Source organism: Diadema setosum, chromosome 22 (genome assembly GCF_964275005.1).
Source record: "Diadema setosum chromosome 22, eeDiaSeto1, whole genome shotgun sequence".
Classification (NCBI taxonomy): Eukaryota; Metazoa; Echinodermata; class Echinoidea; order Diadematoida; family Diadematidae; genus Diadema; species Diadema setosum.
Window position 1 is genome coordinate 2162636 of NC_092706.1, and position 15755 is coordinate 2178390.

Sequence of the window (15755 nt, forward strand, 5' to 3'; positions counted from 1 at the left end):
GTTAGCTTTAACTGCGCGTACTACTACTACTACTACTACTACTACTGCAACCAGCGGAAAAAAAAATAAAAAAAAAACTCCGCGGAGATTACCGTAGAAAGTTATGTCGCATTGTCGGTATGCCACGTTGATGATAACTTCGAACTGATGCAGTCTGTGGCGAGTAGCAAATGGTAGGCTTACAGAGCTTCACAATTTGTCACTTTCGTTCTTGGTCTTCTTGGGCATAAACTGTAAACGGACTGAAATGGGTTGCGGAGCATCCCAGAAAATGAAACAAATCGAGCAGGAAGAGAAGGAGAGGCTGAAGAGGAAGAAAGAAGAAATGGATAATAAAAACGAGGAAGGGGAAGAGGAGGAAGTTGTGGACGAGATGGGGAACAAGAAGAAGAGGAAAAAGAAAAAGAAACCAGAGAAGGACGAACACCTGCTTTTAACATTCAAGGGACACAAGAAGTGCATAAATTGCATGTCGTTGAGTGAGGATGCCAGTTATATCATCACTGGAAGCGATGATAAGACTGCACGAGTATGGAACGTGCTGGACGGGTCAGTTAAGGCCGTCTTAAAGGGACACACCGGATATATCACGTGCTGCCAAATCTACGAAGAGTTTGCCTTCACCGGCAGTGCCGACAGGAAAATCATTAAGTGGAATATCGACGAGGCCAAAATCGAGCACGTCATCGAGGGCCACGGCGGGGCGGTCAACCGCCTGATCTGTACGGGCGACTTCCTCTTCACCAGCTCGTACGACAAGACGGCGATGTGCTGGGACCCCGACGACGGAGAACTCCTCCACATTTTCCGCGGTCACTCTCGCTCCGTCACGCCGCTCATGTACATTCCCGCAGAGGACGCGTTGAAAGACGACGTCGTCGACATGGACCTTAACAAGGACATCCTGATCACCGGGAGCGCCGACGGCACGGCGAGGTCGTGGAACATGGACTCTGGGGACAGTATGGTAGTTTTTCGCGGTCACAAAGCCGCTATCCATTGTCTAGGGGCGGACAGCACGGGGACGGTTTTGTATACTGGAAGTGGCGACTTTACTGTGAATAGTTGGAACATTACCACTGGGGAGATCTTTAAGACGTTTACTGGTCACCAAGGATCTGTCATTAGTCTACAGGTAAGACAAAATAAAGTTTAAGTATACTCACGCACCATTTCGACTATCTTCCAGCTGTCAGTCCATCAAAACTCGTTGTCATATGGAAACTGAACTTCACCCAAAAATAGACTGTGATAAAAATAGCCAAGTCAAACAAACAGAAAAAAAGAACTTTATTTCAGTTTCCATTTCAGTAAGTTTTATTTCTCCTCTTGTATAAAATAAAAATATGTATGACAATATCAAACATCTATTAAAAAAGATCAGGGAAATATAAACAGGAGTTCTCGGTACATAATCATGTGAATAATACATATATTTCATGACGACAAGTCTTTAATCGTATACAGGTGGAGCAGACCGTTTGTCAATAAGTAAGATCACTTGACTTGGGCAACGGCCTTGGATCACAAACCTTCATCTGCTTTCATTTGATTTCATTGAAAAAAAAAATGTGAGCGCTATAGAGAATTCAAAATTACACATGTCTCACAACTCACAGCTTATTCAAATGTTAAAATTATCCCAAAAGATTTTCACCCACTGTGATTATATCAACAGCCCTCCCCTCCATCCCCAACAAAAAAGGAAAGCAAAAGAAAGACATATTCTGCTGATCAGTGTATATCTAATACTATAATATCGTTCTGTTTGTTGTAAATCTTCCTTTGAAAACGGACTTAAGGGAAGGCTTGTGCCCACTGAACTTTTTTTTTACGAAATAGTTGTGATTACATGGGACAATATTGAATTTGTTCAGGTCATTGTAGTCGTAGTATATGGAGTTTATCCTACTGACATAACCCATTCTTATTTGAATGGCATTTGATTACTTATGCTCCTTGTAGAAACGACGTAATACCTTCTATTGTTTATGACCTCCGTGATCATATTCATCATAGACATGTTACGAATTCGCTTCATCAACAATAGCAGTTATGCCGGAGTTACTGCACCAACACTGTCGTCGTTCTTGATATTATTCAAAACCTGCAGTATAATGTGCCTAATCCTGCCATTCAAGAGCGCGACAACAGCACGGGCAGTTGTAATGTCTTTAATAAAAATCTTTATAACCTTCTGATAGGATAGAATTTTGAAATCTCTTCTACAGGCCTCAATCTGTCCCGAAGTTGAGCAAAGAGGGACAGACATAAAGGAAATGTTAACATTCGACTCTGAACGTATAAACATCGGGTTATTCGTGAAAGCATCTTAAACCATCGTGCAAAAAACAACAACAACAACAACAACAACAACAACAACAAAAAAAAATGATCGCCAGTGGAGTTTCTCGGGCTCCAGCAGTACAACTTCGTGAGAGGTGGCAAAATGTTCGTGTTTATAGCCATCTTGTTTCCTTCGTATATCTTTAGGGTACTTCATCAGGTTCATAATAAAGATTTACAAAATAATTAATGTAGCCTTCGTCGACGTGTGCGGTTCCGGGTGTTACCCTGTCACCTGTGGGCATCTTACGTGTTTCAAGTGTGGATTGGGTTTTTACCAATTTCGGGGCCAACGTCGGACGAAATTGAAAATTCCATAATCGTATAACATGGTCATTTTCTGTCAATATGGGAGAGTATGACGCTACCTTCATCGAAAGACAGATAAAATAAGCAAAGAATTATCAGATGCGAATTTATAAGATGATGTATACATTTTGAAGTTGCACACGGTTGCACGGTTTGGAATACGAGCGAGGTACATTGGTAGAGTAAGTTATTGATACAGCGCCAAGACCTCGAAGTTCGAAAGATGTTTAAAAGAAGTGAAATAAGATGTGACACAAATTAAACAAAATATTGCACTTCTAAGGTGCACGAGATTTAAGCCTTCTGCTATTTCTAAACATTTCCAAACTCAACCTTCCTTGTGGAACACACAGTGTACCCAGAATGGAAAAAAAGACAAAAACAAAAATATACTGGAAATAATCTCGCATGTCCCAGACGCAAAAAAAAAAAATACTTACTTTAGGATTTGAACAGATAGGGTCATCTGACATTGCGGGGGTAAACTTTCATATCAATCTCAACATCATTACTTAAAGTCATTTCCAGCATATCATTCGCTGTGAAAATAAATCGCCCATTACACTGCGAGACTGAAGGGTGTCTTCTGAACATGGAATCATATTATTTACATATTTCCCTCAGAATCATGGCGTCATGTCAGTATAGTAATATATCATAGTGATAAATGGTACCAAGAGAAGAGACAAGCTGATAAACTTTGATTCAAATTCGAACGTCAAGTATCTTATACAAACAAAAGAGACCAAAGTAGTTGAGAATTGAACCAAAAAGGAGAAGACTTAAGCCATTTTGTTTCAACATTTTATTCCCTCTGCTTGTATAGATAATCGTAAAAACAAGAACTTTGTAACATCAAATGAGTGAATGAAAAAGAACGGCATGCAAAAACTCTCTTGTTTTATTGCGAAGAAGTGGTATCAACGAATGACATAATAGCAAACACCTACGAAAATGAAACTGACAAGAAAATGCAAACTCGGTTGCAATGGGGAAATTCTTTAAGTTCGAGAGAATGTAGGCCCTAACAAAATACTAGTAACCGCAAGAGATTGTAAATGTAAGTAATGAATGGCTCGGGGCCACTAAAATTGGCGTTGGGTCACCAACTTTATCTTTTGGTGGCCCGATTGCTCAGCTATGATTCCACAATTAATGGATTGTTACTTTTCATTTCGGGCGACTTGATATCTTTTTTTCGGCCACGAAATTTCCCATTTAAAGATATCAGCTGCTCGAGTGATCAAACGGGCCACCAGACAAAAATTTAGTGTCGAGCCCTGTATATCACATGTATATAATCAAAAATGAATATGTATATCACATTATTATTTGCATGTATGATTTTGTTTTCCTGCTTTGGCTGCCTCATTTGATTCCATCGTTGCTTTATTTGATAGCCTTCATCACTTCTTGTTTTCTAATCAGTGACTTTGCCGAGGGAGGCGATTGGCCCGAAGAGGTCGGGTAAGAATACTCGTTCTTTAGTCAAGTCACAGAGATGTGTCATAGCTTTTATGGCACCTTTCATACGGACATCCGGTACTTACTGTGATTAAATCCTCTGGCGGCTGCTTGTCCTTTCTTCAATAAATTGTTAATAAAGGCTGAAACCATTATGCATAGTAAATAACATCAACCTCGAAGTCCCGCCGTGTCATATCTTCGTTTCGGTGATGAAAAGTATACCGTTCTAATCTGATTCGCGCTTTATTCCGCTTTTTTTTTTTTTTTCATGGCAAATATGAAGAGATGTGAATGATTATAAATATTATTTAAAAAACAACAACTGTGAAATGGCACCAGAACTGATCAACCGATAACATATTAGCTGTCTATATTGTTGTATTGTTTATAGCAACAGCCACTGAAATCATTCGTGAGGGGCAGATCGTGTCGAAGACATGGACTTGCAAACGAATCTTCAAATTGACTGACGGATGAAGGGGGGGGGGGGGATTGAGATCACTGTAAGAAATATAAGAGACCGTATAAGAATGTACTTAGTTGGATCGCGATAAAAACTCAATGCTGACAAAATTACAGCTCATGAGTATAATTACGGTAGTCACAAATATTTTTGATATTTTTGTTCTCTTTTGTTCTATTTTGTTTCAACGAAATAAAACCATCAAACACAAGATCTGCTTCAGTATGTTACACACATATCCGACATTCTTAAAGAAAACGAGACGTAAGCCACAGACGTTAAGTCGACATGTGTTTATTGTGTACATGGCTTAGTTCCTGTCGAATGTAAGACGCGACAGATCGATAGTAGCAGTTTGCGGCTTACGAACAAATCAATAGCAGAGACCCTAATAAGCAAGTTCTAAAGAGTTGTGACGTCACACGACCCCAAGATGTGCTATCTGTATAGCCTACAAAATGAATCAAGACAAAAAGGGACAAAAGTCTACAAATAGAACAATATCATTGTTCACATTTTCTTGTTGTATCCGAAGGAAAACTAAAAGTTACTTTCCTAACGTTTTGGTGTTGTATACTGAGGTGCATCTTCAAGCTAAGAAAATAAATTTATATTTGCCTTCCTGTTTGACGGGTAGCTTGTGTACCTTGTGTACGTGCGCCTGTTGTTCTAGCGTTTTTCTAGGAGCGTTTCTTGATTAAAAAGAAGAAAGGATTATACAGTATCTGAAATGGATGATTCAAATAGTATCGGTAATTGAGGGCATACTAGCAGGTTGGTGTCCTCAGAATTTGCTTACTTGAGTTAATATCAACATAATATTATCAAAGTGTATATGACAGTAAATTGAATATTCATGAAAAATAAATCAGATCTATTTTATTACCTAACATTTTAGCCTGTTTTACATGATACCTATATCTCACTACAATGCTGTATCATCTTGAGGTTGAATCAAGTATATAAAAAAAAAAAACTAGTATAGAGGATTGTAAAAGATGGACCATTTCTTATTTATGTTATGCAGATGCTAAAATTAAGAGTAAGCATCTTCTTTTCTAGGCTTATTTTTATGCATTATGATGCTGTCTTCGATTTTAAGCGTATTTTACGACACATGTTGCCATTTAGGCACACTAATGACACATTGTTTTATTTTACTTGCCCTGCGAATATACAAGGGCTCAACTGCCTCCAACAATATACAGTAACACCGGTCTTTTTTTTTTTTCGTTCACTTTTATCACAGTTTTATATTTGTATTCCTTAGTCAATACACTAGCTATATACAAAAGCTCACAAACTGTGGGCATAATTATACATACTGAATTAACACAAAGCTTCCCAACTTTGAAAGATTTTTTAGCACAAAACGTAGGCGCACAACTTGTGATTCTGGAGCATTTTGAGTCAGTGCTATTTTTTGTCAAATCATCTGAGGATATTGTTCGCTTGATTGCTTGAGTGAAGTCCGTACAAGATTGAAGGTTATGATTCTATCCACCAGGAGATACCATTTCGTGATTTAACCTCGACGAACTTGCCAGTCGAATGGCCTTGAATATAATATATATATATATATATATATATATATATATACATATATATATATATATATATATATATATACATATATATATATATATATACACATATATATATATACATATATATATATATATACATATATATATATACATAACGAAGAATCAAGAAATAAACTACATGTAGTAATGCATTATTTCGCCAATAAAGAATGAGTTTACTGTACTCCAATTTTTGGTGGCCTCCACCTTCTTCAGGAGTCTCGACGTTATATATATATATATGCATACATACAGTGTATAGATAAAAAATGAACAAAACTCAGGCTCATGATGTGAATACCAACATTTTACTTTCTGACACACAAATTTTCATGCTACTCGTCATTATCAAAAACCATTGATAAAGGCGAGAAGCCCGAAAATTTGTGTGTCAGAAAATAAACTGTGGTATCATAAAACTCCTTACACATTAGTATAACTGCTGAAAGTCTAACAAGGGACACGAAGGGAAAAAATGCATGTTATCAGTGCAGCTTGACATTCATTTATTTGGCAATATTTTATATTCATGTATACTTACATTTGTACGAAATACATCTTTCTATCCTGCTTTGATTTGATTATGTGATTCGAAAAAGACAACAAACAAACAAATGACATGTAGTTATGAAAGAGAACAAGTGCATTTTGAAATTACGCATGAATATAATTACTTAAAAAAACCCAAGTTTTTCCAGTTAAAAAGGACATTTTCCTATGTGAATAAAACAAAACGAAAATGAAGATATTGTCATTATCTGTTGTCTTTAGATCAGATTATATGTAAATACAACATTTTCTCCCTATCTTCATGTTCCTACAAAACGAATAACAAGGTACATGGCTTATGATATAAATTGTCTTCGCTGCTACGTGTGAAGACCGCGAAACTATAGTTTCAGTCCGTATAGTTTCAGTCTCCTTCCGGCTCATTTTGCTTGCCGCCGGAGGCCAGTCAAGAATAGACTCGAAAATGGATCGGTAAATTTTGTGAGTACATTATGATATATGTATTTTCCCCCGCCGGCTCTTTGTCTATTGATTTATGGGTCAATGAAATGCACTCACTGACCGGAAATTGAATGGCCAAATTAGAATTGGATAGTTTGACGTATTGACATCTATTTTTTACTTTCCAGGGCGGTAATTAAATGAATGACTGCAAATGTATGTAGATTTTATACACCTGTCGATTTAGGAAAATATCCTTGGCGACACCGAAAATTGCAGGTGTCAGGATGGGCTGAAATAATTCCGATCCTGCATAAATGCGCTCATCTCATTAGACAAGATGTTATTCATATTTTCCCTACTGAACGCGCTACCGGTGCGTGGGTACACATTAAAAATGATACATGAACATGATAATAGTGCATAAAACATGACAAGATCTTGGTTTGGACAGTTTTTATCTTGACGTTGTTTGTGTATCCAAGTTATCTGAAGAAAAATAATAGAAATGATATATATGGCACATACCCAGGAAGGTCTTTGGCGACATAAGTGATAATCGAGGTATCAGGAATTAATACAAGTCAGCATGTATCCACATTGCAAATGTCCTTGCAGTAATATTAATTTTGATTCGAAAATCATATCATAATTGTAAATACTCTCTAGCTTTGTTAAAAGAAGACAAGTAGACATCGTTTATAACAAACTTATTGATTGATTGATAATGGTTAATTGAAACAAACATGCAAAGTAGTAGCCCGGAGGCTAAATTATAATGCATCACATTGAAAAACAAATCAATTACATCAAGCAGCATATATTGTATGAACATTTAACAATAACAAATATCGATTACATTAACATAACAAATATAAAGCATCATACAAAAACAATTAACAGTTCATACCAATAATTACACAAAATATATTACTTTACTTTTTGAACTTCATTAGAAAAAATTAACAACAAATAATTATAACCAAACATTCTTAAACATTTTCATATAAAAATTTTCATATAAACCCAAATTTTCAATTCGGTAACCACTTTCAGTTATAAATAATGTTATTCTCAGCATTAAAAAAAATACGACTTCAGTCGGTATATATCCGTGAAAACGCATATTATACAAAACAAAATATTAATAAGAAAATAAATCAATCCATTAACCAAAAACTTTCATTCTCCGAGTGACATATATCATAGTGAAATATGCATATGAAGAAAGACACATATACCTAGATATAAAATTCATATTTGTCACTTCAAAGAATACTAATTTTACATGTTATTTAAAATATTAGATAATTTATTTGCAATGTATAGGTGTCACGTGCCACGTAGCACTGCGTAATACTTGCTGCAGCTAACATTTCTATTTATTTTACGATTGTTAGTAGATCCATCGTGTAATGGATTGTTCATTTAATCATTTTTCTTTCACTAGCACTAGGGTATCTTTTGATAACTATTTGTTACAGTAACCGTGGTAATATATTACTGCACAGTAAATATACATGGTTGTATATTCACAAGAATACTTTCTAATTGCCTGATTTGCAAGGGGCTAGACTCGAGTAGCATTCATGCTATTTTCTGGTTCCTATTATATCCTTGTTTTTTTTTTTCTTCTTTTTTCGCCATGTGATTGCATATATTGTAAGCATGTACAACCATTATTATTGCATTGGGTAATAATTTCAAATTCAGTCATTTGTTCAATCAAAATTCAAACATATGAAAAGCGAGGGGACATCGAAGTTCACCCGCTTTATCGGATTATCACAATAACGAATCACAAGTTTTATTGGGTCCCAACGCAGACATGATCTCTCATTAAAAAAAAATGCACGATCTTTACTGAGTTGGCTTGTATACTGAGACCCCCCTCCCAAAAAAAAAAAAAAATGACGATCATAATAATCATATTTAACCATTCGTTCGTAACGTATGCAATATTTCACACAAAAGGTATCAAACAGACAATAGATTGATGTCATTTAGACCCTATATACATTCATTCAAAACGTAATGGAATTACTCGCAAACAATCACCCGTTCATTCCATGCGTTAATGACTAATTGACTCAAATGACCGGACGTCAAGTATGTCATTAAAAAAGAAATTCTCCGAAAACTGACAGTAAAAAATCTAACAAACAGACAAAACACAAACACAAACAAGAAACTATTACCGTGAAATATTTTGCACATATTGAGCGGGCCATCATTATGTTTAAGCAGAAAATGATGACAAATCGTATTCTTTTTTTTTTTGTATCGATGTATGTTCATTTGTGTGACTTTTTCCTTTTTTTTTTTTTGTCGCAATAGTGGTAATGGAAAATTCCCATTAATATCCATTGTGTGCATACATCGCTTTGGTTATTGGTTGATTGCCCCCTCGCCCGTGCGGCCGAAGCTCATCGATTTATTTCGATTGGAACTACCAAGAGACATGATGCTTCTAAAGAGAGGGAGCTGACAGAGTAAGGGAAGGGAATAGCCGAGATGGAGAGATATAAAAATAGATACATAGATAGATAGATGGATAGATGGAAAGATAGATGATGAATATAAACAGAGGGAGGTATATTGCCGGAAAGGGGTAACGAGGTGCGAAAAACGAAACGAGAATTGTAACAGGGCAAAGAGAAGACGGCCTCTTGGGAGGCATATTGAAGTTTTGCTCTTCAAACATGCCGAAAAACCCCTAAAATGACACGGCGTGATGGCGAAACGCATTTCATTAACCTTATAATCATTCTATGTCCCCTTCTGCATTCTGTGCACATGAATGGTAACTCAAAGTGCAAACTCCCCTTTCCCGGCTCACCGCTCCTGCCGCTGGCCAGAATTCCCGTAATTGTCCTTGACAAAGGAACCCCCTGAGCAAACCGTGCACCGAAAATTGCCAATTCATTCAAAAAAATCCCCTCCCAGGTCCTTCCATTACATGATGATGATCAGTATTTTCATCCTTTCCTTTTTTTTTTTTAATACGCGCCGTGTTCTCGCTCCAACTTTCATAGCTTTTCAGGAGAACTTTCGTCTCACACTGCAAATTATAGGTGTTTGAGCTCTATTTGAGTAGCCTGTGCATTATTGGCTATAGCGTCGAATATTTTACAGATTAGTAAAATGTGATTAGAATATTTGAATTTTAACTTTATTCATTCATTTTAAAACATAACACAGTCAAACCTGTCCAAATCCAAGGGAGACATGTTATAGTTGTAGACAGGTGACCGCTGTAGGTAGGTTATCTAACCTATCGTTCCTTAACATGCTTTTCTCTCAGAAGAAAATGTTTTTAGTGGTCGTATACGCCAGGTGGTCGCTATTTACGGTTTGACTGTATTTTGTACAAAACAAACAAAACACAAACAACGAGTGTACAAATTAAAGCAATAACGAAGACGAGATAACTTTATGGCCTTATGTATTATATTACACCTCTAGAAAGACAATGTCTGCATTGTACATGATAGGCCCTAATTGTTAAGTCCGATGGCAAAAGTCTGAAGAGCGCTCTGTATTGGTTTACAAAAAGGACCGTTAAAGCGATAGGCTTCAACGTTGTTGATGAAGCTTTGCTACACTGTACTTCGTTCAATCATTGAAACCATTCTATTTGTATCGAAACGTGATGATCTTTAATTTTTATAAAGAGGTAGAATATGTATACGCTATGTCGCTAACTATTGAATTGATGAAAGAATAACGCATAATTACAATTATTAATGGTGATATACATATACTTTTTTTTCTTAATTCCCTGTATGATGTTCACTAAGTCATTCAAAATAAATGTATACCTGTTACTAGTATTAGTCTTAGCCCACACTATTAATGGGTCTTCTTATTTTTGAGAAGAAAACAACGTGCTAATAATGTTAATGGAATATTTGGAATTTGAATCTTGAAGCTGTAATGAGAAGAAAAAAATGGAGTTTAGACTCTGAAATACAATACTGCCTATGTGGAAATGGATAGGATACCAAAACCAGACAACGATGTCTGTGTGATCGGAGAGTGCATTTTTCTTTAATATTCTTCAAAAAATGTTAGGGCTCACATCTCATTGATAAGGTTCGGCTTGGTACATTTAGTTATTGTATAAAATATATACTAGTAGTTTATTATATATGAAGAATTTTATCGAAAAATGTGCTAATTCCATTCTTGTTAAGTTAGGATATTTGCGATTAAAGCTCCTAAAAGACAAGAAGAATATTCAGGATATTGGTAACCATAACCTCTAGAATACTCCTTATTATGTTACAAGTGATGTATTTATGGAAAGGTTTTATTTTGCTCTGTCTGATGATGGACTTACTTTGAAATGTTTGAAAATGGTGCTTAGCCCTTTTTACACTAAAGTGCTTCATATATATATATATATGAAGAGTTTGTTTGCAAAAACCGATAAGTCCATTTATGAAGATTTTGAAGCACGGTCTCTGTCATAAAGTACAAAATAATACCTTTTAAATGATATATTGGTCACTACATATAAAGGTACATTTTTGAAGTTATGGTCAAAAGAAGAAAAAATTTTCTTATTCTTCTCTTTATTTTTCTTGACCTTTAATCGCAAATATCTCCATTTGGCAAATATGGACTTATCGGTTTTTGCAAACAAACTCTTCATATATATATATATACATATATATATATATATATATATATATATAAGTGTATGTTTGTGTGTGTGTGTGTGCAGAAATGTGTATAACAAACGAAGGGACAGATGGAAACATGCCAAACTGGTTATACTTTGTGCGTAGACACGAAACACAGACCCCAATAATGCTCCTCTGGTTCCCCTGATACCAGTTGTGTGCAAATTCTCTTGATTAGCGAAAGAAAAGGAATCTCATATTTCGCAATTAATGCAGAGAATGATACCCCGTCTAGTCTGATACGAGCAAGCAAGGTTATTTGATGCCGTCTGGACACGATGGCTAATTATAGCACAGCTAGTCAAAATACTAATTCCATCAAATCAAAATGACGTAAATGCACTTCGTCATAGAAGGTTAGTACAATGGAGGCTAATATATACAGAGGTATTTTTTATATACACCATACTGTATGGCTGATCTGATTTTTGTGAGTAAATGGCAAAAATAAGTGTACCTCATGTCTCAACGTATAGAGTTCCTACAAAAAATTACTCCTGATCATGCTGATAATGGAACGAATAGCAGTAATCCTACACATTTCAATGATCTATCTCTCTTGCGTCGGACTACACTTTGTCTATAGTAACGTTAAAGGAAACCAAAGCCCAAATATGAATGTAGATTGAGTGAAAGTAGCTTTGATAATAGCAAAACATACTTGTAAAAGTTTAGGAAAATTGAGCAATCAATTAAAATATGAATTTTTAAAGTTTCTGTGCCGTCATCGCTTGATAAAGAGACAGCTATACTTCATGACGTCATTATGGATAACAATATAAAGAGAATATAAAGAAAATTTAAAATATTTCCACTTTTCTTGCATAATGAAAGCACACTTGGCTTCTTTCAGAAAGCACGGGGAATAACAAACTAATTACTCTTAACACAGTCATGTCAGTAACAAGTCAATGGAAAGTGTATATTACATGAAAACTGACAATTTGCGGAATTCGTCGTTATATTTTCTTTACATTGTTGTCTATAATGATTTCATGATCTTTAGGCTTCTTATCCAGCGATGAAGAAACGGAAACTTAAAAAAAAAAACCGCCAACACAGCTTTTGAACGGATCGTCCGATTTTCCACAAACTTTCATTGATGTGTTCCATTACTGTAGCTGCTTTCACTCAATTCACATTTATGTTTGGGCTTTGGCTTCGTTTTTAACAATGTTTTAACAATGGCTATTGATTACCACCTTACAGCTTGTTTGCATTTGGCTATTTCCATAATATACCATTCGCTCCCCTGAGCAAGTTTAAAGGGATGGTACAGTTTCTGTTGAGATGGCGCTCGAGTTTTCCATCATTTTTTTTTTTAAGATGATGATTTCCGAAATAATAAGAAACCTCTTTTGACATAGAAAGAGCATATAATTCTCAGAAGAATTTAAAGTTTATTGGATGAAAATTTGTTTCGAAATTGCTGAGATATCCAAACAAAGCAATCCTAATAAAAGGTGGGACCCACCTTTTTATCATTTATTTTTGTTTTACTTTGTTTTTCGATATCTCTATCATTTCAAAACCGTTTTTCATCAAATAAACTTTGAATTCCTCTCAGAAGTATCTCACAAAAAGTTAAAAGCTGAATTCACACCTCAACCAATATGATACAAACTTTGTACCATCCCTTTAAAGGAGACCCAAAAATGATTTTAGGACTTTTTACATTTAAACATAATTATATAATTTGGTAATACCTCCTGCAAGGGTGCATATTTTTAGAATCTGATTGGGATGAGGAATACGAACGTTTTTAAAATTCATAACAAATCACAACGAACGAGGACGATGAGATGGTAGCTTCACATAAGAATGCATGATTGGATGTTCAAAGTAGCTAAATAAAAGAAGAAAGCATGTTTTATTCTAAACAGATACCGTATTGTGATAAAATGACGGTGCTATACATTGCCTTACGTTCCCTTGAACAAGTTTAAAAGTGGGACAGAATCAACAAAACGTTAACAAATCCGGACATACAGTATGTAAACTCTCCCTCACGATTTAACATGAAAACAAAGCAACATCATAATGAGGGTTAAATAGGCATATGCAGTTACATCCTAGACACCACAATATGTTCGACGCCGGTGAATTGCATGTGTGATCAGTTAGTGCATTCATCTTTGTTTGGTTTTGTTTTGGTAGAATTGTGAGTGGAGTGAATGTTGGCTATATAGATATCTCATGCTTAACGAGATGTAATGCAGTGGTTTCCTTAGTGATATCAAGATGATACAGTGAGTTTACAGTCTTGCATAAACCTGTATAGGCCTACTATGCAGTGAGTATGATGTACTTGTTTCGATTGATAGAGAGCGCCATTAGAAAAAGTAAACATTTTTCACTCAAGTTCACACATTTATTGTGTAATTGTACATTTTTTTTTTATCCTGTTAAGGGCACACTCGCCAAAAGTTCCTTACAACATGTCCCCCAACATGTTCAAATTGATCGCATTGTTATCTGCATCTATGTCTCTGGTTTGCTGGAAATTTGTTTGTTGGATTGATTGATCTTATTTTCTTCAACATAATTTCATATGTAGATCAAATGTCTTGTCAGTAACATCACAGAAAACATCAATATACGGATTAAAATGAACTTGATTCGAGAGAGAAAATACATGTTATGTGTACATTATTTCTATTAACAATTTCTTTCATTGTTTTACCAAATTTCCAAATTAATGTAATTGAAGTAAACTGTAAAAAAAAAATAAAAAAGTTGTTTCAGACATAAAAGTTCATATCAATTCGTCAAGAAAAAAACAACAACAGCAATTATCAAGAAAGTACCTTTAAAAATCAATTAATCAAATCAACTACAACCATTCGATAAAAGAGCGTAGTCAAAAAGAAAAGTGTGTACACGATGAACTTTATTCCAGATTTTCTTCTTTTTTTTTGTTAATTTGGTTAACCCAAAAACGACAAAAAGATTTTATATAGATTATGGAGTTGACTGGGAATACATCGTTCATGGAGTGGACAATAGGAAACAGTATGACTTTGTCCGTATAATTGATTGATCATGGGAAAATAAATTGATTTTTTTTTTTCCTGGAGGGGAGGGTCGAAATAAGGGAAAATCCTGAGGGAGTTTTATTCTAAATTGAATTACAGTGGAAGGCACTGCAGGAGAAACACTGGACACCAACCCTGGCTTTTCCCTAAAGACAGCTTTAATAGCATAGTGTTGGGTAGATTATACTTTAGCGTGTGAGTGCTATCACCTGTTAAGGTAATATGCATTCACCTCTTTATTATCGCAAACCAAATACAGACAGATAAATTAACCCAAACAGAAAATAGATTTGGTATAATTTGAATAGCATTACATGAAACTTCCTGAGTGGATAAATAATAAGAATGTTGTGTCCTTGCGTAGACGAATTAGCAATGCTAAATCGGTCTTAACTTAAAAATGTTCAAGATATCACATTTGATGCATGCGTGTAGGTCCGTTGTATCACACAACATCCTATCATATGTGACCCTGCGTCACAAATGATGTATAACTCAATTCAATAATGGCCTCCCCTAACCTAATCTAAATACTGGAAAGAAAGTTCACACTCTGCAAAAGTGTAAACTGAGAAAAGAGAAGTACAGGGTCTATCCAAGCGCTTAATCTTTACCAAGCCGTGCTAGCTGTGCGATAAAAGGGACGAAACACAGGATGTAAACCCCCGGAGCAAGAACAATGAAGGGATTATCAAATTAAGCTTAAATTGAGCATGTTCTATCAACACATATCCATGATTAATGCCAATTTCCAAAGCAGTAGAATAATGCTTTCAAAAGTTATTAGACTTGAAAGTGGAGAGTGTGCAAAGGATTTCAAGAAAAGACAAGGGGTGCCTAAAATATACCTGAACATTAATACTCTCCCCCTAAAGAGGGTTGCAGAAAAACTGCTGAAAACAAGCTTTCC

General features: G+C 35.4%; 1 protein-coding gene across 1 annotated transcript in view; it reads left to right on the plus strand.

The window, feature by feature from the left end:
- Window positions 1-247: 247 nt before the first annotated feature.
- The window catches only part of LOC140245403 (uncharacterized), a 33098-nt gene continuing 17590 nt past the window's right edge, over window positions 248-15755 (plus strand). Inside the window, exon 1 of the mRNA XM_072324979.1 lies at window positions 248-1135. Within this exon, the coding sequence (XP_072181080.1) occupies window positions 248-1135 (888 nt within the window). The remainder of the gene's footprint in view (window positions 1136-15755) is intronic.